The sequence below is a fragment of the Camelus ferus genome, chromosome 17 (assembly GCF_009834535.1).
Source record: "Camelus ferus isolate YT-003-E chromosome 17, BCGSAC_Cfer_1.0, whole genome shotgun sequence".
NCBI classification, from domain to species: domain Eukaryota; kingdom Metazoa; phylum Chordata; class Mammalia; order Artiodactyla; family Camelidae; genus Camelus; species Camelus ferus.
Genome location: NC_045712.1, coordinates 38441700 through 38465926, shown reverse-complemented (window position 1 = coordinate 38465926; position 24227 = coordinate 38441700). Strand labels below are relative to the sequence as shown.

General features: G+C 40.4%; 1 protein-coding gene across 1 annotated transcript in view; it reads left to right on the top strand.

Annotated features, from left to right (window-relative positions):
• Positions 1 to 8453: 8453 nt before the first annotated feature.
• TOPAZ1 (testis and ovary specific PAZ domain containing 1) overlaps positions 8454 to 24227 on the top strand; it is a 53608-nt gene continuing 37834 nt past the window's right edge. Inside the window, exons 1-4 of the mRNA XM_032459069.1 lie at positions 8454 to 8830; positions 9305 to 11753; positions 17269 to 17330; positions 18069 to 18196. Of these exons, the coding sequence (XP_032314960.1) occupies positions 8482 to 8830; positions 9305 to 11753; positions 17269 to 17330; positions 18069 to 18196 (2988 nt within the window). The 5' untranslated portion in view covers positions 8454 to 8481. The remainder of the gene's footprint in view (positions 8831 to 9304; positions 11754 to 17268; positions 17331 to 18068; positions 18197 to 24227) is intronic.

The window sequence follows — 24227 nt, the reverse complement described above, 5'->3', positions numbered from 1 at the left end:
AATCACGCCATCCTGTCACCCCACTACTCCACACCTGGTTCTTTCTAGCCTTATATACTCCTCTCTATAAATAAAAAGCTCTTTGAATCAATCTAGCTGTCAATCATTGACACCAGCTAGATCAGTGACGTGTTTATGTGTAATATACCAAACAACATACTTTCCCAGAATGTGAACTACAATAATACCTCATTCTACCCAAAGGTTAAAGATTAAAGTGAGGTCTCATCCTACAAAGATGAGTTCACATTTTTAAATTATATTTATGAAGATGCTATAAAATTAAAAGTTCATTTTCTCAGTTGTCCTCCCTACCTTTCAACTATTCAAGAGTTACATGTGGCTAGTGGCACATTTTATAGACAAGAGCATTTTCTAGAAAGTTAAAGTTCACTCATTTAAATGTTGAATTAAGGATAATCTAGACTGAAATATTTAAATATATTGCATAGCGCCTGCCCTTATTAAATCTTTCTGATGATTTAGGTTATTAATCTTTGAACTCTGGGTATAAATCATGGTACTGGGCATAGACATTGTACATGAAGTGGTTTCTCGATCCTTTGACAAAGTATGTTTACTGTGTTTTCATTGTTTCCCTAGAATACAAGTGTTTACCTGCTTTTAATATAATTTTCCCATCTGTGAAATGGGGCTAAAAATACTATTATCTGTCTCATAGAGTTAAATGGTAAAGTGAATATAAAACACTTAGGACAGTACCTGATACATAGAAAATACCTGATGAATATTATATATGTTTAAGTTACAGTAAATCAATTACACTTCACTAAAAAAATAAACTTGGGGAGAAAAAAACCTCTCTTTGTCAAACTCTGGAGGCGCTTGTAGAGCTTATGGTCACAGTGTTCTCCCCAACACAGTAGTCTCTTGCTCCCTTTAACCTCCCGCAATAATCCTTTTGAACAGAAGTCTCTCCTGTGCTAAGTCTAGATTTGTTTTTTATTTGACGGTCGTCGGGGAGTCTCTTTCTATGGGAACATTTCAGCAGAGACCTGAGGGAAGTCAGGGCAGGAAGAAACACTCCAGGCAGGGGAATAGCAAAGGCAAAAGCCCCAAGGGGAGAACACAATTAGCATGTTCAAGTGACAATGAGAAGGCCAGTGGATTAGAGCAGCATAAGGAGGGAGAGAGTGATAACGTTTAGGGCAAAGGGATGCCAGGGACATGATTATGCACAGTCTGTGGAACATCAGAAGGACTCTGGATTTTACTTTAAACGGGATGGGTATCCTCTGGAGGTTTGGGGGCAGAGACAACTTGCATTTGAATGAATCAACTTGACTCTCTTGTGAAGAATAGTGGGCTAAAGTTAGAAATAAGGAAATGCATTAGGAGTTTTTTAACAGGAGTCCAACAAGAAAGAATGGTGGCCTGTGTAGGGGACAGAAGTGGTGGAGATGCTGAGAAATGATGAGAGTTTGGATGTTTTTAAGGAAAGCAGACAGAGTTTGCTGATGAATTGAATGGGGGTAGGGGATCAGGCCAGTGAGAGAAAGGATTCCAGAATGAGTCTCGGGTTTCTGACCTGAGTAACTGGAATTATGGAGTTTCCATTTCCTGAGCTGAGGAATCTATGGGAGAAGTGGGGGAATCAAGCGTTATATTTGGGGCATGTGAATTTTAAATGTCAATTAGATATTATCTCAGCTTGGACAGAGACCAAGGCAAGGACCTATGGGTAAGTAGTTTACTTAGGAGGTACTGGAGGCAGCAGTAAGAGCAGGGAGAGTGAGACCAGGATGGAGGAGAGGCCAATAAAACAGTGTGCTATCAAGTTTGCTCCCCTCTGTGATGAGGGCTCCAATCTTCCAGAGATGCTGAGAACATACACAGAATGCCTCCAGGATTGTCTTTCTAAAAGGCAGGAGGAGGACCATTTATCCCTTATCTGCCCATCCCTGCTGGTTGAGGGCTTCTCCATGCATGCTTAACACCACTGCACTTTCTAGTTGTCTGTGCCCTGAACAAAGCCAGATGTCTGCTCTGGGGCACTGGGGGAATCCCTGGGGAAGGAAGGGAAAACTCTTGGTGAATGCTCCCTGCTAAATGAGTCGAAGCCTGCAAGGAATCATTTATTCCAGCCACTTGGATCAAACACACAGACAAAGGACCACAAAGCAGGACACAGGGCTAGAGATATAAATTTGGAAGTCATCTGTGTGTATATAAATATACATAATGCTCCCTCGAGTAGGAAAAAGACTAAGTAGGAGAACATTTTCCCTGTCACATTTCAAATCAAACCGTTTAGGCAACCATCCACTGTATCCGTTGGTAAGTTTGATTTTGACATAGTAGCCACTGGCATAGGCCCCTCCTCTCTGAGGTTTTCTCATACTGGAACGTGAAAGGGGACATTCCTCCAACACAAACAAATGAAATAATAGGCTACAATGATGGCCCCAATTCAACTGGAAAATTTGAGAGGCATAAATACAAGATCCCCTTACAGAGATGATAAAACGTGGGCACATCCAGCACAGACATTCTTAGACAGGTGTGCAGCGCCCCTGCAGAAGCAGCAGAATACATTTGCGCTTGCTTCACTCTCCCTCTCTCTGAGACCAGAGGTGGTTGAAGAATGGCCGCCTGGAAGTGCAGGCAACTCAGCAGCAAGCGGAGGAAATACTCAGGAAATGACTGAGTCACAGCACTTTTAAATTACTTAGCTTCTGGAGCCTCACGGTAGTAAAATGAAGAGGTTGGACTAGACGATTTCTGCGGTCCTGTTCCGCTGACAGATTCCCACCGTGTTCCACCTAGGACGTATTGCATTGAGTAATTGACCTTCCAACTCAATGACACAATCAAAGGCTCTTAAGATGAAAGAGCATGGAGTTCCTGGAGCCAGAGGATAGAGCGGTGCGTCATCCTTGGCCGCTCGGGATCTGGGGCCCTCTAGTGGTTATAAAGTTAATTGAAAATATGAAGAGGAATATATGTATGCATATGGATGACTAAAACGTTATGCTGTACACCAGAAATTGATATATTGTAAACTGACTATACTTCCATTTTAAAAATAATAAAAGTTAATTGAGATTCCCAAGTCCAGACTTTGATATATGAAGTAAACTGTTTGGGACCAGTGGCCAATTTTGAAATCTTTGATATTTTCCACTTAAGGATAAAATAGTATCAGTGATTTGTTTTAAAACATTGAAAGGATTCCAGTATGTTACTCTCCACTGAACATCAGATTGAGTGATATTTCTGGACAGAAGATTCACAATCTAAAGTCAAATAAGATGATAACCCTGGTGAAAATGTTGGAAACACTTACAAGAAAGAAAAGTGACCACATCTGCAAAGAAGTGCACATGTACTCTAGCGTTATTTAGACATTCATTTCAAGGTAACAAAAGAACATTTCCTGATACCGTGGCATAACAAAAGTCTTTCCTTTCACTCTCTTTGTTCCTTCATCCTCACTTGTAGTTATTTTAAGGGTTCTCTTACTAAGAAAAAAAGAAATTACTTAAAGTATCTTAAACAGAGGAACGTAATGTAGGAGACTGGGTAGAAGAATTGGGAAAACCAACAGGGTTTGACGAGGTGCCCAGAGATTAGGAACCACAGAAAACCACTGCCCTCTGAGAATGGAGATAAAGGGACCTGAGGGCATCTGGCTGAAGCTACACCACTGTGAGCCTGGCCAGCAAGAGATGAAGGCCTGGGGGGAGATGCAGCTGCAGTCTTAGAGGCAGCCTGAGGCAAAGAAAGATCTGGGAAACATCTCCTTTCTCCTACTAGCGTCCTCCGTTGGCTCAATCTCACCCATGAACCAGAAGCACAGAAAAACACAGGCTGAGGGGCTGGCCCCTGTGATTCTGAGCAGGGCAGAGGAAGGGCGTGGAATTGTTCTGAGTGTCAGCTGGCACAATAAAGAGTAGAAGTTATGATGTCCAAGCTGATGACTATTAGCACTAGAGAAGTTTGTCAGCCTCATCAATGTTTGTAGAAGTAGAGTGTGGATCTATCGGGCCAGCTTCATGGGCATGCAATCTTTGCAGTTGCACAGGGTTTAAACCACACTTGGTTTAATGCTTGCTGTCTCTGTCTTGAAATCCTTAATCTTTAACAGACGGCCTGCAAAAAGTGCATTTTCATTTTGTACAGAGTCCCACAAATTATGTAGCTGATCCTGAGCCTTCATCACCTACGACTCATAGCTGTAGAATGCAGAGGATGGGGCTGTGCCATCATGTTTCCAGCACAGAGCTAGGACGTGCCATGCACAGGGGACACTGGACAAACAGTGCCCTTAAGATTGACTTCAAAGGCTGGGCAGTCGTGTCAGTCAGGATCCAGGGGCAAGAGGCAAAGGGTAAAAAAGAAAAACAGGGGAGGGGGGACTAGACAAGAAGGGACTCCTAGGTACCCACAAAGGGCTGACTGTGTGCCAACTGAAAGGCAATCCAGTAGGTATGAGTAAATCTTCAGCTCCATCTTCCGGACTCCCAAGGATGTGAGATCTGCCGCTAGGAAGACTGAGACTTTTCTGGTAAACGACTCTGCCTGCTTTTCCCAGACGCTGCCAAGCACCATAGTAGGATTATGATCTCATTTCACAGACGAGAACAGAAGATGCATGAAAATCTGTACAAACACACCTAATCTCCTCAAGCTTTCTGTGAAAGCAGTTGAGCATGAAGTATTTAAAAACTGTAATAACGACTATAACTTTCTTATTCAGAACTCTCAGTGTGCTTGATTTTGCAATTTCCATGCTTCTAAGCTTTTCCCATATCTCTTTCATGCAATGCTCAACACTTACGGGCATGTCTTTAAATTCCTGGGCCTATAGCTGACTTTGAGACCATCTGGTTTTATTTAGACCAAGGAAGCTGGACTCTTGCATTTTTATCTATATTTTACTAAGATCTTAGCAGTATGTTTATTATGATGGTAGTAAGTGTCAGAATTAGGTAGTTTATCTTCCAACACAGAGGTTTTTACTTAACAAATCTAATTTGCGTTTACAATCAGCTAAGCATTGTTCTAAATGCTTCACAAATATAAGCACATTTAATTCTCAGGAGAACTCCTTAGAGTTCTTAGAACTCCAACTTCTGTAGCATTTCAACAAAGAACAATAAATTGGTGTGGAAATGACAGGACAAAGGAAAGCAGTTTTAAGTGTTCTAAACTGCAGGAAGGTAAATATATAGGAGGAAGCTTATAAAAGTATGTTTTATTTGCAGATTTCTCCAGTGCTATCTCTAGGCTGATAAGAGTCTAGAGCCATCTCTAGGAAAGGAGAATTTATATCTTGCCTCCAGGCAGAAAGGGGAGAGGGGAGAGCTTTTCCTACATTTGCTGCTGCTTAATTGCCTTCAGTGCAAAATAACTTTCATGTCAACAAGGCACATTTGGGGATGACATATTCTGGTTTCCTTCAGAAGATGTTCTTATTTCATTTTACAGCTGGGAAAACTGAGGCACCAAGTGAACTTGGAAAGAGCACGTAGCCTGAAATCTTCAAAATAACTTTAAAAAAAAATTCTGGTATTCTTAAACTGGCTTCCCTTTTACTGGGGTTATTTACAAGCAGATTAAAAAAAAAAAAAACCCAGTTTCTAGATCCTTTACACTGCCTTAACCTGAGTTCTAGTCTCCAGAAGCTCCTAAGGATACTCCTCTTATCCAAACTGCCACGGTACTCACATTATCTGCACCATACCAACCATCTTTTAGTGCATAACACACTGTCTTCAAAATCACCCATGTCATGTTTAAACACACAAAATGCAAAGATTAAGAGAAGGTACCTTCCCTGAGGGAGACATACAAGTAAACAGTTGAAAGCATTGCTGAAAAGCCGGCCTCTATACCCCAGTAGCAGAATTGAGAGGCAGAGGCAGTTTGGGGAGGATAGAAAAGAATAGCTTTATTGCTTTGCCCAGCAAAGGGAGTCACAGCAGGCTCATGCCTTAAAGACTGTGAGCCCATCTTGGGATTGGGGTCTTGAGGTTTTATAGAAAAACTGGATGGAACAGAAAAGGTGATAATAATCAGGGTGTTTTACAGGGGCTGCATTTCTTTCAGCTTGATAGGAATTTGCTGCTGTTACGGAGGAATTTAGGAGGGTCTGCCCATTTTCTTGAGGCTCAGTCCATGACCTTTTTTCAAGACCTCTAGGATAAAAAGAATAAGTTAATCTAAAAAAAAAATGCACGGAGAGGGGAGCATGTTATAAAATCAGTTTAGCTAGAAGGAGAGGCCTGAACAAGTCAGTAGCCATCTTGTTAGTTTTTAACTCTTTCAAATGCAATGTGTTGACAGATAGAAACACCTGACTCCTACAAATGTTAAGGAGAAAGGTAGTCGAGAAGCTTCCTTGAGGGGTGATCTTTGCACTGAATCTTGAAAGGGAATATGTACGTCATCAAGCAGACAAGTGAGAATTTCCAGGACCAGCATGTAGGGAGGCACAGGCATATGGAATCTGGGGAACTTCAGTAGTAGTCCAATTGGTTTAAGTGCAGACAAGAATATATGTGGTGTTAAAAGATAGTTTTCCCCCTCAAAAAAAAAAAAAAATATATATATATATAAAAGTTGTTACCAAACCAAACTTGGGTCTGCTCGCTCAGAGCACAGCAAAGCCAATCTATTGACACTGAATTGCGGTGAAGGAAGTACAGAGTTCATTGCAGTTGCCAAGCAAGGAGTATAGCCAGCTCATGCTCAAAAGACAGTAACTCCCTGGTGGTCTCCAGGGAAGTGTTTTTAAAGGTAACACTTGCGGGTGAAGGGTGCATGACTTTCTTTTGATTGTTTGGTGGTGAGGTACCAGGGTGGTGTTTCAGCCTTCTAGTTCCAGTCTCGATTTAACATGCTTGTGCTCAACCTGAAGTCTCCATCCTTCACCTGGGTGGGGCCTTAGTTCCTGCAGAACTTGAAGATATGTATCAGATTCTTATGTACATCCCTTGAGGAGGAACTAAGACTCTACTTTATGGCTGCACTATTGTTTTTTCATCTCTGTCCCTTTGTTTCTGCAGCCCCTCACTTCCCTAATGATTAACTGTTTGACTCTGCCCTTTAGAACTCAGGGGAAGCCTGCAAACAAGAAAGGGGACACTCAGAGGCTTTTGTACCCAGGAGGGCCTGTCAAGGTCCTGCTCAATTTCAAATCATGACTCTCATATAGGTGTAAACATGAACGTGTTAAAGATTTTTCTCAACAGGCAGATTTTCTCACTGGCTCATAGGATAGCTCCAAAGAACAGACACATTTATAGGTCAGGAATATTGAAACCAATGTGCATGTGGAGGTGAAACTAGCTTCTTCCAAAGAGGGTGAGAAGACAATTGAACTTCTGTAGGAGAGAATTTGGGTGTCGATAGACCGTTATTTTGCATTGCTACCACTGATTTGCAACTTACATAGTTGTAAAATAGCTCCCATGGAATCAGAATCAGGTAATGCAGAAGAGTGATAAATTTCCACCAAGCACAACTTTTCCCCTACAGACAAAATTAAATATTCAGGGGCCATAACAGAAATACCACACTAAAGAATTTGGACTTTCAGTTAGTTTCAGTCTTTGAGCAAAGGAGGTTCATGAAGGGTCAAGCTGCAAAATGCCAGGATACCCTTTCATTGGAGGGGCAAGGCCTGGCAGCAGGTAGAAGCTGACTGGAACAGCACAAGGATGGAGGTATCAATAAAATTTAGGAGGTTGAAGCAGGAGATCAGTCAGAATCTGAGAGCCAGAGTCAAGGTGAGTGGCCAATGAACACAGAAAACCGAATCAAGCAATCTAATGGATGTGGATGTGGGGAGTGAAGTGGAAAGAAGCATATCCCCTGATGGTTTCTAGGTTTCTGGCTTACACAACTGGGTAGATGGTGGTGCATCCATCAACACAGGAGGGGCAAGCCCGTGAGTAAAGGTAAGATCAGTTCTGCACAACTAGAGCTTGAAGTGCCTTTAGGATGTCGGGAAGGCAGATAGAAAGTAACCCCAGAAGATCTGGGGTGGAGTTAGAAGCCAGTTGGTGTGTGGGGGCAACCAGGCCTCAAGAGGCAGGAAGTAACAAGGCTCCTGAATCGTTCCGGAGGTTTCTGCCCAGTGGAAGGCCACGGGGCGGGGGTAGCCCCACTCACCACAGCGCATCGAGGCCCCAGAGGCACGGGCCTCAGAGGCTCGCGGACCTTCCGCCGTTGGGCCCTCCACCCCCCACCCCCACCCCCCACCCCCACCCCCCACCCCCACCCCCCACCCCCACCCCCCACCCCCACCCCCACCCCCACCCCCCACCCCCACCCCCCACGCCCCCACGCCTGCCCGGGCCGCGCCACGCGGGCCCACTTCCGCTTCCGGTCCGAGGGCCTAGGTGGCGGGCTGCGCCGGGGCGGGACTGAGGGCTTCAGGTGCCTTCGCGCGGCGGGTGGGCTCCTGCGAGCGGGAGTGGCGGGCCTCTGCGAGCAGACCTGCTGCCCGGGCAGATGCGGCGGCCGCCGCCCTCGGGCCGCACGACGGCCCTGGGACGTGGAGGCGACACGCGAGGCTCGAGGAAGCGAGGCCGGCGTCCAGGGCCAGGCGAAGCGGGAGGCGGCGGCCCTGAGGCCGGGGCGCGTGAGGAGAGCAAGCAAAAGAGGAGGATGGTGGCCCGGGCGTCTGGGAGAGAAGAGGTGAACAGTGACCAGTCGGGTGAGGCGTCCAGGGCTGGGAAGGCCTCGGCAAGGCGGCGAGTGGAGGGGCCGGGCGGCCAAGCGGGCCCTTCAGACCAGTCGGACCAGCAGGGCCTAGAAGCAGCGAAGGAGGCGGAGCTCCCGTTGCAATCCGGAAGACAGAGTAAGACAGCACTGAGGGGTCACTCCTTGCTAGCCTTTGCACCCCTTCCTCTCCATCCTTGTTTTGCCTCTAGTGTTTCCCTTGAATCTGAGTGGGCTTTACTGATACACACGGTTGACCAGGAGAAGGGGGGAAAAAAACAGGGGTTCCCTTAAAAGGCGTTTGCCCCGTTAAGATCCCTTGGTCAGAAGTTCTGTGAGGGGAGGTCCTCTTAGTGATCCACTTTGACTAGTGTGATATGATGATAATACTAGAGGTTATTTAGCTGCCTTAGAACTTATACAGGTTTATATGTAGTTCTTTAATAGAAATTAAGTCTTTGATTTAAAAACAAATAAATGTTTCCATACAGCTATTTGGGGAAATTTAAAAAAAAAAAAAAGGATGGCTTCACAGTGTTTTTTATTTTAAGTGATACCAATTTTTCTTCCTCAATATAAAATCTTTTGTGGTATGTTTTGTTGTTTTGCTCAGCCAAGGAAAAAAGAAAAGTTACTGAAGCCTCAAGTGATGCTCTACAGCCAGGGATTGACCTGGTAAGAAAGGAATCATTAACCAGTTCGGAATCTTTCCAAACAGTGGAATGCAATGAATGTCAAAGTATGGCTTTCTTGCAGCCTTTGGGTAAGGAAGGTTTGGTAGAAGGTATGAAAAGAAGAATTCGAATTAAAAAACTTAAAAGCTTAGAAAGCCCACCTCTCGAAATAACTGAAAATAAGACTCCACAAAATATTACGGTTGAATTTCAAGATGAACTGTACAAGAATACTCCGAAATATTCTTGTAACAGCTTGTCACCTGGAGTAGAAAATAATCCCATTTTAAAATTACCTAATTGCAGTTGTTTCCCCCATTCCAAGGGTTGTAATGATGAAAATAACCTTGCACCTAAACCTGATGGTAGATGTATACATGTATCAGAAAATACCTCAAAGTTAAAGAAAGAAAGTCCTAGGAGTCTTGCAGCTAAGAGTGACACGACTATTCCTCAGCTTTTACAAACTGAAGAAAACTTAATGGGAGATAATAAGTTATTGCTAGAAGAAAATGATTTATACCAAAGTAAAAATAATGGCTCGCTTTCCTGCCTCCTAAGTGAAAAAAATAAAAACTCAGTAGAGGAGAGCAATGTTGGGAGAAAACGCAGAAAAAGGATGAAGGTATCTGAAAAAGGAGATGAAATGGTTATTGAGATGAAGTCCTCTAATGTGTATAACAAGTCTGAGCTGATGTTACCAGAAAGCCAAACAGGTGCTGAAGGTAAAGAAGCAGAGACTTTAGAGGCTAAAAAAAGTCCTTTAAAAGTTATGAGAAAAGTAAACCATGATTCACTGTCAGCAACGGATCATTTGTTAAGTCTTCCAGGATTAGAAGGAAAAAAACCAAGTCCTGAACATCACGTAAATGCTATGTTCCAGAAAACCCTTGAGCCACTTTTGAAAGAAGAAACGAAGAATGCTTCAGAGTCCTTAGGATGTAAAGGCATGGATCCAGAAGAGTGTTCTAAGTCGATGAAAAGCTCAATAATGGAATCACCTAGCGATCGCTACCCTATTGAAAGAAGATCCTCGAGGGAAGACTTGAAGAATGAAGGTGAAGAATCTAAGTTAAGCTGTCGCAGAACAATACCAATGACTGGCAAAAGAACTTGGCCTTGTTATTCCTGTGCTAGAACATCTGCCTGGTGTTGGAAAAAGGCTTCCTTGCCACAGTCAAATTTTAACTTTCTTCCTGAGTCTCAGGAAAGTTTTAGGCAAGATGATTTTCTTAAGCACCAAACAAATCAAACTCACTTGACTGACTTAAAGTTAATGCTACAAAGTTCCATAACAGAAACAAACAGTGAGTCTTCAAGTAGAGAAAAATTGGATTCTGATTTAAATTGTTTATCTTCAGTCTCTACAGTAGAACCTACTTTAATGGTTATGAAGGAACCTATAATCAATGATGATAAAAAAATGAAGTCAGAGGAACCAAGCAGAAGTGGGTCAGAAGTAGTTTCTAATCCTACTGAAGATACTCAGTTAACCAACGTGACTCAAAACTTGACAGGAAGTGAAAAAAAAGATAGAGGGAATTTAACAAAGCCTACTTTGACAGTGGCTTCCCAGGACGGCCAGGAAGCAAATAACTCCAGAGGCAAACCTATTCATCGAAAAGCATGTATTGCTAAGCAAACACTTGTGGTTCCAGACTTCGTGAAGATATTGAACACAGGGCGGCTGACTAATTTTAAAATTCCTTTGCTTAAGAATAAAACAGAAAAAAGAAAAATAAATGCCAAGTCATCGGAGAGAGAAGTATATAGTCCCCTAGAACTTCTTGACAATTTGTCTGGAGCAGAGGTAAGGCAGAATAGGACTAAAGAAACTTCAAGACCTCAGGCTTTGAGCATACGAAGTAGTGTAATCCCAATGCAAAGCTGTTCCAACTCATACGGCAGTAAGGATTCCTGTATTTCTCCAAGCTTTTTAACGCAAGTTAGTAATAATAAACCATCTAACCACATCTTTAAACCAGGCAATATTGTTTCTAATAAGGAAGCTATTTCTCTCCCAGTTGAGAATAATACTTCTTCTTGTGGTCCTGGATATATAGAGAAAAGTCCTGCCTTCGGCTCCAATGAACAAGAAACATTCAAACCAGTTTCCTCTGAAGTTAGTGGTAGAAAAATGACTAAGAACTTCTCAGAAATTAAAGTTGGGTTTCCAGATATTCTTAAAGCATATGAAGATGATGTCCTCTTAATTGATGTAATTCAAGATGACCCGGACCTCTTTGGAGTCTCCAATGAAGGGGAGCTCTCATTTACTTCAGAGGTTCCCACGATAAGCCAGGAGCCCAAGGTTGCTGAAGAGCACCAGTCAGCAGACTCCAAGCACGTGGAGCTTCCAGGAAAAAAAGAACCAAGCAATGACGTGAGGTATGCATGTTCAAGTACACCTTTTGGTGGAGATTATTGTTGGGGGTTTCAAAAGCACTTTCTGCTCTTAGGTGTCACTAATTTATTCAGTGATCATTGAAGCTCCGTTATTTTTTTTAACCTAGTTATTTATTAAATGTAATACAGTATATTATTGCTGGGACCTGGAAATGTCATTATGCTAAAACTTAGGATTGAAATAAAACAGTTATATATATATCCTTGCAATTATGATGGAGCAGATTAGCTGTTCAGAATTTTAAATGGTGATTTATAAAGTGACCTTTTCAATTACTTACATTGCTTCTTTCAAAAGTCAATTAAATATACTTTCATATGTTTTTTTAATTATTATCAATATGCAGATAGACTTATTTCAGCCAAGTTACTTATTAAGAACAGTACTGTGTATTTTAACCCATTTTCCTTGTTAGGTAAAAAACTCATTTTTCAGGGGACAGAGACGCCTTGGAAAAGTTTATTTGAATTAGGACTTGAAAGTAGAATAAAAAGTTAAACTAATTTTCAGAGGGAAAAAGTCTAACATTTTTTCATGGTTTTACTTTTAAGGTGATGATTTTAAATGATGATTTAGCCCTGAAGAGAATGAGTTTGCCTGGGGCAACTAAATGGAACCAAGTAATAAACCTTTGTGTTATTGGAACTTGATCTGCCTAGTTGCCCCAAATTTTATTTAATATTATGCCCTATTATACTAGATTTTTGTAGTTCTTCAAGCTCTGATTTATATTTGTACATCACAATACTTGAATATTGGAATGTTTTGTGAACAGACTAAAAAGGAAACATGAAAACACTTTCCACTAAGATTCAATGTTACATGACTTAAATTTCTCTGGTATTTATACATTTTAGTTAACATTTGTGATGTTATATTCTTCCTGATGTTCTTGGGGTTACAAGAACTTATAACTTACCCCAAAGGAAAGACCAAGAGCTTTATCTATTATTTTTTAAAATAGTGTAATGAGGAAGGATGATAATCTGCCTATTTTGAAGGTGGAAAAAAAATGAAGATGACAAGTTGTCACTTGTCCATGGTCACACTACTAGTAGCAGAATCTAGATTTGAACCCAAGCCTGTCTTACTTTAAAATCAGTGGTTAAGAATGTTACCTTTATAATCTGACCTAGGTTTTTGAATCTTCCTGCCCTAGTAGCTGTGTGACCTTTTAGGTAAATTATTTTACCTTATCTGTGAAAAGGGAAAGTACTTGCCTTAGGGTTGTGAGGATTAAATCAGTGAATGGATGGGAAAGGTTCTGGTGTGGCACTGGATGAGTAGTAAGAAGTCAATAAAGGATAGTTATTAAAAGTGCTTGTAACTCTTGTTACACTGTGCTTCCTTTGAGGAATACAAAGGGAAACTAGAGCAAACCCCTCATTCAAGAGCAAACATCTCTGTTAACTAACAAGATGTTGACAATGAGCTACAGCCAAAGATAGAGACAAATGTGAACTGGGCATAAAGTTTGTTTTTTATTCTTTCTTTTCTTAGAATAATGGCTGATTTTATAAAAATGATACATGTTCACTATATTAAAAGTGTAAAAGGGAGGAAGTCTCACCACCCAAATAACCAGTTAATTACCCACAATTTGTATGCATCATTCCAGACACCTGTCTATGCATATATGTGGATATAATCTTAGAAAAATTGGATCATGCCATTTTTTAGTAAAAACATTTAATTTTATTTCCACGTAACTGAGGGGAGAAGGGCCTGAGGTGAAACTGAAGGAATTGCTGAATCTATGTATTTATGAACAATAATAGATTTATAAAAACAATATTTTTTCCTTACTGTAAGTGGTGCATTATCATATTTTGTATTTTATTCTATTTTATTAAAAAATCCTGGTTGCAACCCATTAGATTTCATCAACCCCTTGAAAAATGCTCTGGTAGAGAATAAACTTGCTGTAATCTGTGTCATTCTCCAGAAGCCTGTCTTACTCTCCTCTCCTTTTTGCTCAGATTTTCTCTCTTGCATCCCTATGTTCTGTAGCCTCACCCAAGTCTATTTCTCCCCTTTCCTCCTTCTGCCCTTTTTTTTTTCCCCTTTCTGCTCCATCAAGGCAGAACTGTAACTTTCTACTCCAGTAATGCAAAACTGTAAAATATTTATGGGGATTGCAGTTTTGTTTATTTTTTTCTTAGTTAGGGGAATTTAAATTTTTTGTGTCTTGTGTCTTTCAAATTCAAAACAAAAATTACTTCTAACAAAAGTGACGTGCAGTTTTACCTTTGTAACTTATTCATAGTGAAATGTTTCTCACCCTTACAAACTATACCAGCAATATTAAAAATACTATCACAATACTTTGAAATTAGAGCAGTACACTTGCTGTACCTATTTATGTCTTCTGGGCTTTTTGTTTTTGTTTTTTGTTCTTTTTGAAGAATAACCTCCTGTGTTTCTGGATCTGTACCTGTTTATGAATGTAACTTTCAGGATAATTAGAAACTGCAGAAACACCCCTCAGTTCTTCTCTGTTTGTTGTCACTTATCCTATTCCTGCTATTACCTTAATATCTCTCCTGGTTTTTCCTTCCTCTCAGTTCTCACTGCTACCAACTTATTCATATTCCTTCTGGGTTATTGCAGTTAGCTCCTTGTTAATCTTCTTGAACTCTAGTAGTATATCCTCCTCCATAGTAATATTTTGAAATAGAAATTGATCTGCCAGTGACTGCTTACAGTGCTCCAGTGGCTTTCAGCCACCTGAGGGTAGAGTCTAAATTGCTTGGCATGACTTTGTATAGCTCTTTAGTGGCTCTGCATCCGTTTTCTCTTAGGCAGCTATGGTGTTGGTGGGGAGGAAAGTGAGGTGAGAGGTTAATAAAAGATAAGCAGAGCAGGCAGCTCACTGTTTCCAAAATGTGTCATACATTTGAATCCTTTTACATATGTTTCTTTATCTGAAAGTTCCTTTCTCTTCATTCAGTTGTCCTTTAAGTCACACCTGAGTTGTTATTCTAGGGGTTTGTTCCAGTAGTTCTCTTGGCACACATCTCTGTATGTTATGTCTTCTTTACGTGCACCTCTTCCAATACTACGAGTTCCTAGACAGGAAAGGGGCATCTTCATTTGGGTCTCCCTAGAGTCTGGCCAGGAGGGTGTTAGGTGCTCAATGTGTGGAGAACAACTCAACACACAGAACCTTGTTCTCACAGAGCTTTTAGTCTAGCAAGGAAGGCAGATGATTAAGCGAATACATAAAATATGGTGAGAGAAGTGCAAGATGTTAAAGGCCTCCTGGTCCGAGTGACGTTTAAGATGAACACTAAAGAATGAGTAGGAACTAGCCAATAGATGAAGACAAGTTCAGAGGAGAAAAGTGAGGGGAAGGAATAGCCTATAGGAAGGTCCCCAGGGAAGAACACGTAACAGCCGAGAGTCAGAAATAACATCCCGTGGTTTAGTGGTCAGGTGGCGAGAAATGAAGCTACCGAATATGCAGAAAGGTCTGTTGTGCAGAGCTTTGTAAATAGGATAACCCTAGAACTGATCTTCGGAATTGCAAAACATTTAGAAGGGAAATGAGGAGCTATTAATAATCACTATGCCAGAATAACAGGCATGAACGGATCATCCTGGATAAACTAGAATTCATGGTGGATTTGAACTTTATCCTGAGAGCATATAGAGATTCATTGAAGGACTTTTTAAGTAAAGAATTTGATAAGATTTACATTTTAAAAATCATTATAGTCTGGTGTGGAGAATAAATTAGCAGGGAGCTATTGTAATAATTAGACCAAAAGGACATGGTGACTTCAGCTAGAAGTGGAAGTGGATTTGAGAGAGGTTTAGAAAGTGAAGATTGGTCAATCAGATAGGGGCAAGGTCAGAGGTAGGAGTTAAGGATTATATCCGGTTTCTCTTATTTCAAAGCAGGGCATTACAATTCCCTGATGAAAAGAGGCAGGATCGTGGTGGGATATTGGTCATAAGGGCAAATTCAGACATGTTCATTTGGAGAGACCTTTGAAATACTGAAATGGAGATACTCAAGTAGACATGAGTTAAGAGGTAGGAATTGGGGGAGGAAATTTGTGTATATATGTGTCTTGTTTGTGTTTTTATTTTCCCATTCATTAAACTGTATACTTGTGATAATTTGCAACATCAGGGGCTTCTAAATGTAATCTGAAACTGCCCCCACTTCCTCACCACCCCCTCTACACACGCACGCACGCACGCACGCAGAGGGCAGGTGGAGACCGAAGAAAGAGGCAAACCACTCCAGATTGGTAGGTGACAGGTTTAATAAGCAAGGGAACTTACACACACGGCTTGTCTTGGGAAGCTGCAAGATGAGTACATCTCCATTCCAGTCCCCTGGAATCTCAAAAGTTTGCATTGAAGCTTTGAGTGGGTTCAGCCATGTATACGATCCAGATGGTCCCAACAACACCTTACTATCAAGGCTGTGTCCTTGGGCAGCTTCTAGCATGGGGAAGACAGGCAGAACACACATCCCCAGGATGGGGGAGGGGACGGGGAGCCCCAGATTGCTTGGATCCAGCTCACAGGTCAGCTGGCAGTTACTTCCTCTCAGGTGCCTCCTCCAACAGCTTCTTATTGTTTCTAGGGTTTATGTTGAGGGAAAAAATACTTCATGTTTTCCAAAGACCTCAAAGAACAGTATATATAAAATGTTTTATTTTCTTTCTTGGCTAGGAAGTAATCCTGAACCAATGAGCAGTTGTAGGACAGGTTTAATAAAACCCACTTATTAAGTGAATAAATGGTGAGATTATGGACATTTATTATATTTTATTCAGTGTACTTTTATACATTTTTGTCATAAGTTTTTAAAAATGAACAATGTTTGGCCATTTGTTTTTGAGGGACTCCTGTAGATGTAGTTTTCATTTGTTAAGCCTATGCCATTGGCTTTGAGAACATTTTATCTCATTTAATCCTCACAATAATCTCATGGGTAGGTGGCATTCTCATTTTACAGATATGGTTAAACTCAAAGAAGTTAAATAATTGTGCTACAGTTGACACAGTAAGTGGCAGAACAGTATTTGAACCCAGCTTGGTCTAACTCTGATCTCCATGACCATAACCTTCAGACCGTATGTTGTCTTCAGAGACTGCAGAAACAGACTCGAACTGCTTTCCAGCCGTCTTCTTTTTCCATTGGCAGCAAGACGTACATGCACACGCTTGAGAGTAGAAGTGGAAACATATTACATTGGTGTAATACTTTAAAAATGTTTTAAATGCTTGGCACATGCAGTCATCAGTTCTCTCTGAGTAAGAGTTCAGACGGCAGCGCTCCATACAGTTGCGGCACAAGTGATTAAAGAGCCAGATGGAGCATCTCGGTGGTGTGCTGTCCCAGGACAGACTCCCGCCTCGGAGAACTAGAGCTCGTGTTCACCAGCTGCTACAGCCAGTAGTGTATAATGTTTAAGAGGAGTGGATGGTTCTGCAGGAGTGTATTCTAATGTTTAAGCTCTGTTTGCTTTGTAATAGAGAACCTCCTGTCCTGGATCCTGGGTTGATGAAGTCAGAGATCTGTGCTTCCTTGTCAGCAGGTAGAATTCAACATTTGCACAACGTGCAATATTGAGCTATTTATAGTATCTCAATTGAGGCCTAGTCAAAATGAATTCATTAAAATAGGAAGATTTTCATTTTAGAGTCTGTTAAGCACGTTTTACAGTTTGTCAGTTTTCCTCAGTTTTAATTACCTAGTTGTCAGATCAGATTTTGAGAAATTGTCTAGTTGGTTATTTAATAAATAAGCTGTTTATTAGTATCTTTAGTTATACAGATAGTATCTTTATCTACAAAAGATAGATAACTGGCCTTAGCAATTTTTGTAATCTTATTTTGAAATTGAAATATATATTTAAGCTTTACCGCATTTTAAGTCCGAGGCCTTTTTAAAATTTTTTGTAATTAACAGCTAATCATAAGTTCAGGTAACTGGATCTTTACAGGAAATAACTTAATTTGAAAGTTAATTTTACTTCAACTTTCAAGTTTTAAAAATATATTGGAAATAGCTGGACATAACCAAGAAGGAGTCTTAAATTTATCTTGATATGTCTCAATTTTGTCTTACTGGCAATTCTTTTTATACCATATAATGGAGTTATTTTGATAGAGAGGGAGGAATAAATGTATAATTTGCTGAAAACTCTACTTCATATTTGTCACATTGGACTTAAAAGAGTCTCTGAATTCTAACTCATTTTTAGAACAATCTTTAAATGACTTGGTTATTTTGTCATTTAAAGTTTCTGCAGTTGAATATTATTTCTTTTCAGCAAATGAGCTAAAACATGATTCCAAAGATGCAGACATTCCCTTAGAAGAAGTTACTAATGAGACCTCTGAAGATGAAAAACTGGGGGACTTCAGTGAACACACAAAAAGCTCAGATTTGGATGAAAAGGTACAAGGGAGTCTTTTGGGTTTGTTTTTTTTTTTTAATTTCTTGATCCAAGTAGTGGTAAGTATAGAAGTTTATGGTAACACTGCTGTCAGATGACAAGTGTAACTCCTTTTTATTGAGGAAAAGAATCACAGCATTCTGACCATGGGATATATTGCTGGATGCTTTGCATTAGCACAGTGTTAAGAGTTTGACTTGTCTGAGAAAATGGGGTGTACTGTTTAATTATACATTTAGCTTTTTAGTATCCTGCAGTTCCTCTCAAACCTATGTAAATCTTTCTAAATTGTTAGGTATTTTCCTGCCTCATTAAACACATTTACTGAATATCATCTGATCTTGATTGAGGTTTAGAATGTCATAGTACCTGAGTGCTGTGAATACAAGCATCAGTTACGCGACCACAGATGTAAGAGGCACAGGAATTGGAGCTAAACATAAGCTGATGTTGGAATGCACCACTGGTGTATGAGATGGAGAAAACTTGGGGTGTCAGTTATCTGCCAGATAATGTGTATTAACCTTTTGAAGAATTTGACTCCTAGGCAACTATTCCATACTTTCTTCTTTGTCCATATTCCTCCTCATTCATCCTCACAGCTAACAGCCTAGGTTCCTACTTCATCAAGAAAATTGAAATAATTGGAAAAGAACTTCCTAAGTTCCTGCCAGTACATTAGCCCACCCCTCTGCGTCTGTCCGCAGAACTCCAGCTTCACTTCTGCTGCAGTGGATGAACAGGCCAAGGCTGTTCTCTTCACCTATGTGCTAGAATCCACCTCTTCTCTCTCGAAATACTACTCCAGTGATTCTCCTTTTCGTTACTAGATCATTCCCTTCAACATAAGCATGCTTTTCTCCCAACTTAGATAAAAACCAAAAAACCCTTTCATGGTCCCATTTTCCTTTTCGTCTGTCATCCTGTTTCTCCAAAGGCTTGTCTAGACCCACTAGCTCCAGTTTCTCTCCTCCAGTTTCAAAGATATTTGTCTTCACCTCCATCAAAACTACCCTTCTTAAACTCTCCAGTGACCTCCTTGTTGCTGAATCTAATGGCCATAGTTCAGTCTCAGTCTGACTCAATCTGTCACCAGTATTAACATCAAAAGTTTTTTCACATGACTTCCAGGATAAACAAATGTGCCTGGTTTTCTGTCTGTCTGCAACTTCCCAGTTGGATTTGCTGGCCTCTCCTGATGTCCCTGATCTCTACATGTTGGAGTGACCCAGGGCCGAGACTGTGCATCTGTTCTTTTTTCCTGTCTAGAGTTGCTCCTTACATGGTCTCATCCAACCTCATTGCATTCAATGCCACCTATGTGCTAAGACTTTCAAGTTGATATCTCGAGCTTGAACTTCTTCTCTGAACTGCAGACCTTTGTGACTGGTTGCCTACTTGATTTTTCCCCTTGCATGTTCAACTAGGCATCTCACATTTAATACGGTCAAAACTGAACTGTTTTATACCCCCTTTCCTACCACAAACCAGCCCTTCCTGTAGTTTTCCCCTTTTCTATTGATGGCAGCTCTATAAATTACTTAGGCTCAAAATCTTGGGTTTCCTTACTTTCTTTTTCTCTCACTCCATATCCAGACTATAAGGAAATCCTGCAGGCTTTACCTTCAGATGATGTCTAGAAATTGTCCACTTTCCATCAGTCCTGCCCACACCATACAGTCTCAGCCTGATATAATCTCCTGCCTGAATTACTGCAGCAGCCTCCTAACAGATCTCCTGCTTCTAATATTGCCCGCTTGTAGTTTATTCTCAGCACAGCATAAATTAGGTCATGTCAGTCTTCTGCTTCAAACTCTCCAATGGCTTTTAATACTCTGATTCAAAGCCACAGTCCTTTCTGTGACCTGCTGTGGCCCTGTATCTATTGCCTTTACCCTTCCCCACCTCGTTACCTCTCTGACCTCTTCAGCTCCTCTCCTTACCCATTTTGCTCTGACCACATTAGCCTCCTTGCTGCTCTTGGAACACAGCAGGCCCTCTCCCGCTTCGGGGCCTTTGCCTTTGCCATTTTATCTCCTAAAAAATGATACAGCTAACTTGCTTGTTTCTTTCACTTCTTTGCTCAAATTTCATCTTCTCAGGGAGATTTCCCCTGGCCAGCCAACCTAAAATTCCAGTGTTCTCCCTTCTCCCAACATTTCATATTCCCCTTTCTGGTACTTAACAGTGTCTGACATTCTATATATATTTGCTTATTTATGTTTGCCTCCTCCTGCTAGAATGAGACTTTATGAAGGCAAGGATTTTTGTCCATTTTGCTTGCAAATGAATCTTTAGCACCAAGAGCAGTGTGGCTGCTACAGAGTAATAGCACAAGTGATTGCTGAATGGATATTGAATGTGAATTTGAAGGGAGTCCTGAAGTGCCAGGAAGTGTCCTGTAGCGTGAATAAGAATCTCAGTGGTTTGATGGTAAGGGCCAGTATGTACTGAAGCTTTATTAAATGGCAGCCAGACACTGCTGGAGACTTAGCACTTATCTGTAATATCTGGAAGTGCTGTTCAGGGGTTCCCAAGACCACCCTCAGGTTCCATAATTTGCTAGAAGAACTCACAGAGATTAGCAAAGGTGTTATACTCAAGGTTACAATTTATCACAGTGAAAGAAGACAGTTTAAAATCAGCAAAAGATAGAGTCACATAGGATAGAGCGCTGGAGAAATTGGGCGCAAGCTTCTGATTGTTCTCTCCCAATAGAGTCATGTGGACACTGCTTGCTTCTCCCAGGAGTGACATATGGCAACACAGAATATTGCCAGCCAATGGGGCTTGCCTGAACCCTGGTCAGGGCTTCTGTTGGCCACTTACGCATGGCTGACCACCTGCATGACTGACCTTAATCACTCAGTCTCCAGTCCCTCCAGAGGTTGACCTGTTACCATGTGGCTCAAGTTCCCCATCATAAATTACGTTGTTAGCATAGACTCTCTGGAGAGGCTCAAGGCCCCTATCATAAATTACACTGTTAGTGTACACTATCTGGTGTGACCCCAGACCCCCAGGTTAACAAAGATACACTTATCAGGCAGCATATTCCAAGGGCTTAGAAGTTACCTCTGAGGAGCAGGTCAAGGGGCAAGCCTTTACTGTACAGCATATAGACAACCCAGACTTACTAAATTAATTCTTTAGTGCACATGAGGTGTGTACTGTTATTTCTCTTTACAGATGAAAAAACAGAGACTTAGACTCAAAATCTTGTCCATGGTCACACAGCAGAGTTCCTTGACTCTGTAGCAGAGGTCAGCAAACCTTTTCTTTAAAAGACTAGACAGTAAATACTTGTCTGGCTTTGTGGGCCATGTGGTTGCTGTTGCAGCCACTCAACTCTGCTATCGTAACAAGAAAGAAGCCATAGACGGGATGTAAACAGTGTGAATTGCTGTGTTCAAATAAATATTTACAAAAACAGGCAGCCTGCAAGCCATAGCTTGCCAACCCTTGCTCTAAAGCATTAAAAAAGTAAACAGTTTATGCTCTGTTCTTCTTAAAGCTGAAGAGAAGACTTAATCCATTCAATTCTGCAAGGACAGATTTTAGGAGACGTTTGCCAGAACACACTGAGTTTCTAACACTGTAAATATTTTAAAGATGTAGACTGTTTTCAATATTAGCTCTTTTAAAAATAATCCACAAAATCATTTAGCTGCTTCCTAGTCTGGTACTACTTCCTGGATTTGTTTAAGGGAAGGGGAATGATTCCTTTATCCTTCTGATCCCATGGTAAGCTTCAGAGTACCAACTCCAGAAAATACATGACCCTGACAACGATACTTGTCTTTAAGATATCTGTCCCCTAAATTTGGGAATCAACAAACTTATATCCATCTCTCACCTAACATTTTAGGAACTTTAGAGGGCAAATAGGTTGACTTACAGGAAGGACATAGCCTAGCCTACCCCTTTTCTGCTTTTATGTATGGTTTTCTATAAATTTTTAGAAATGTTTCCTTATTTGTCTTTTCCAAAGACCTTGTTTTTTCTTTCTCTTGTGTATCAATTATACCCAGAATCCACGTATAACAATTTTTAGGTTTGCCATGGTAGTAATTGCTTAATGATTCTAGTTTTCAGCCCCAGATGGTTAATGCTAGTGTACTTTTCAATATTTGTTTTGAAACAATTATAAATTCACAGGAAGTTGCAAAAGTACTTTTCCCCCTATGATTACATCTTAAAGCACAATATCAGAAGCAGAAATCTGATATTAGTACAGTGAGTGGGTGTAGTTCTGTATATTTTATCAAGTGCAGATTTTTGTTGCCACCGTTGCCATCAAGATAATTATTCTGTCACTACAGAGATATTCTTTATGCTGCCCCTTAGTTTCACCTCCCTCCCTACCCCAACAGCTGTAACCTTAGCAACCGTTAATATGTTTTCCTTGTCTATAATTTTGCTATTTTGAAATAAATGCCCAGGTCTGCCATTGCTGGGCTATCTGGTAATTGCTTGCTTAGATTTTAACTTGGGTAGACTCAGCCTCCAGGTTACTACCCTGTGGTAGCAGGCAGTAGAAATGTTTACTGTGTTATTTTAGTGTTAGCTGAGTTGTTTGGAGTCTGCCTTACAAAGGTGTAGTTCAAGGGTCAGTTTTAGAGATTTGGACCAAGTTGAAAGCAGTTTTGGGGGCTTCCTGCCTTAGACTCTTTCCTTTCCAGGATTCCCATCCTCTTCCCAGTTTCTGACTTTGCCCTAAATTTTGCCTTCTGGTTCTTTGTGTCAGTAGGGCAAATATTTGGCCTTCCCAAGTGGTTCCAACTAAGGCCTGCCTTCAGGAATAAAGCCAGAAAAACAGGACTGTTACCCAGTGTCATCCTCTCTTTCCAAGTGTAGACTTCCCTTCTGATTCTGCCTCCTTTTCGTATCTCTCCAATGTTTTCAGACAGATTTTTTTATATTTTATCTTGGGTTTATAGTTGTTACTGCAGAAGGATTAGTCCAATAAGATGTACTTACTTGCCATTTCTCAAAATGGACCTATTAGGTATTTTTAATTTTATACAAATGATAGCATACCATTTTTTTTATCTTTTTTTAATTTAATAGATAATAGAGAATGTTTCCTTTCCATGTATGTAATGATGTTTTGCTTTTTATAATTATGTAATTATCTGTTGTATGGCTGTACTCTATTCAACAAGTTCCACTATTGATGGACACTTGGTTTGTTCCCATTTTTTGCTATTTTAACATTGTTGCATTATGCATCCTTGAGCATAAGGCATTTTGCAAATGTGCAAGCATTTTTGGATTAATTCTTAGAAGTAGAATTTTCAGATTGTCCTACATAGAGATTGCTTTGATTTATATTCCCAGCAACATCATATGAAAATGACACTTCTCTCCCCCACACACTCACAACTCAGTATTAGAATTTTTTAATTTTTGTCCATCTGTACATTTTTACAAATGACTTTTAATTTTAATTTGCTTTTGTTTTATGAGTCTAGTTAAGCATCTTTTAGCATGTGTAAAAGCCATTTACATTTTCTTCTGTGAACTTTTTTATGTCCTTTGGCCATTTTTCTTCTGGGATTTTTTTTTTTAATTTGTAAGAACTTTTCCCATATTAAACATATTTGTTCTTTGTTTTATGTTGCCATACTTTTTCCTGTTTTTCATTTATGTTTGACTTGGTTTAGGAACTTTTTATTTTGGAGGAGCTTTTTATATCTTTATTTAGTGAAATGTATCAGTTTTATTATTATGATTTTTGAGTTATGAGTCATATTTAGAAAAGCCTTCCCCATTTTAGGATTAAAAAATTTCACCCATATCTTTTTGGTGTTACTTACTATGTTTAAATTTTTAGCAGTATAAATCTAGATTTTATCTTGGGAGAAAGAATGTAAAAACAATATAACCTTTCTGTTTCGACAGATGGCTTTTTGTACTTTGTATTCTCTTAGTATATGGAAATGTTTTAAATGTTTGTATTCAAACCTGTTGAGTGGTAAAGTGCATGCTTAGCATGTGTGTGGTCCCAGGTTCGATTCCCAGTACCTCCAT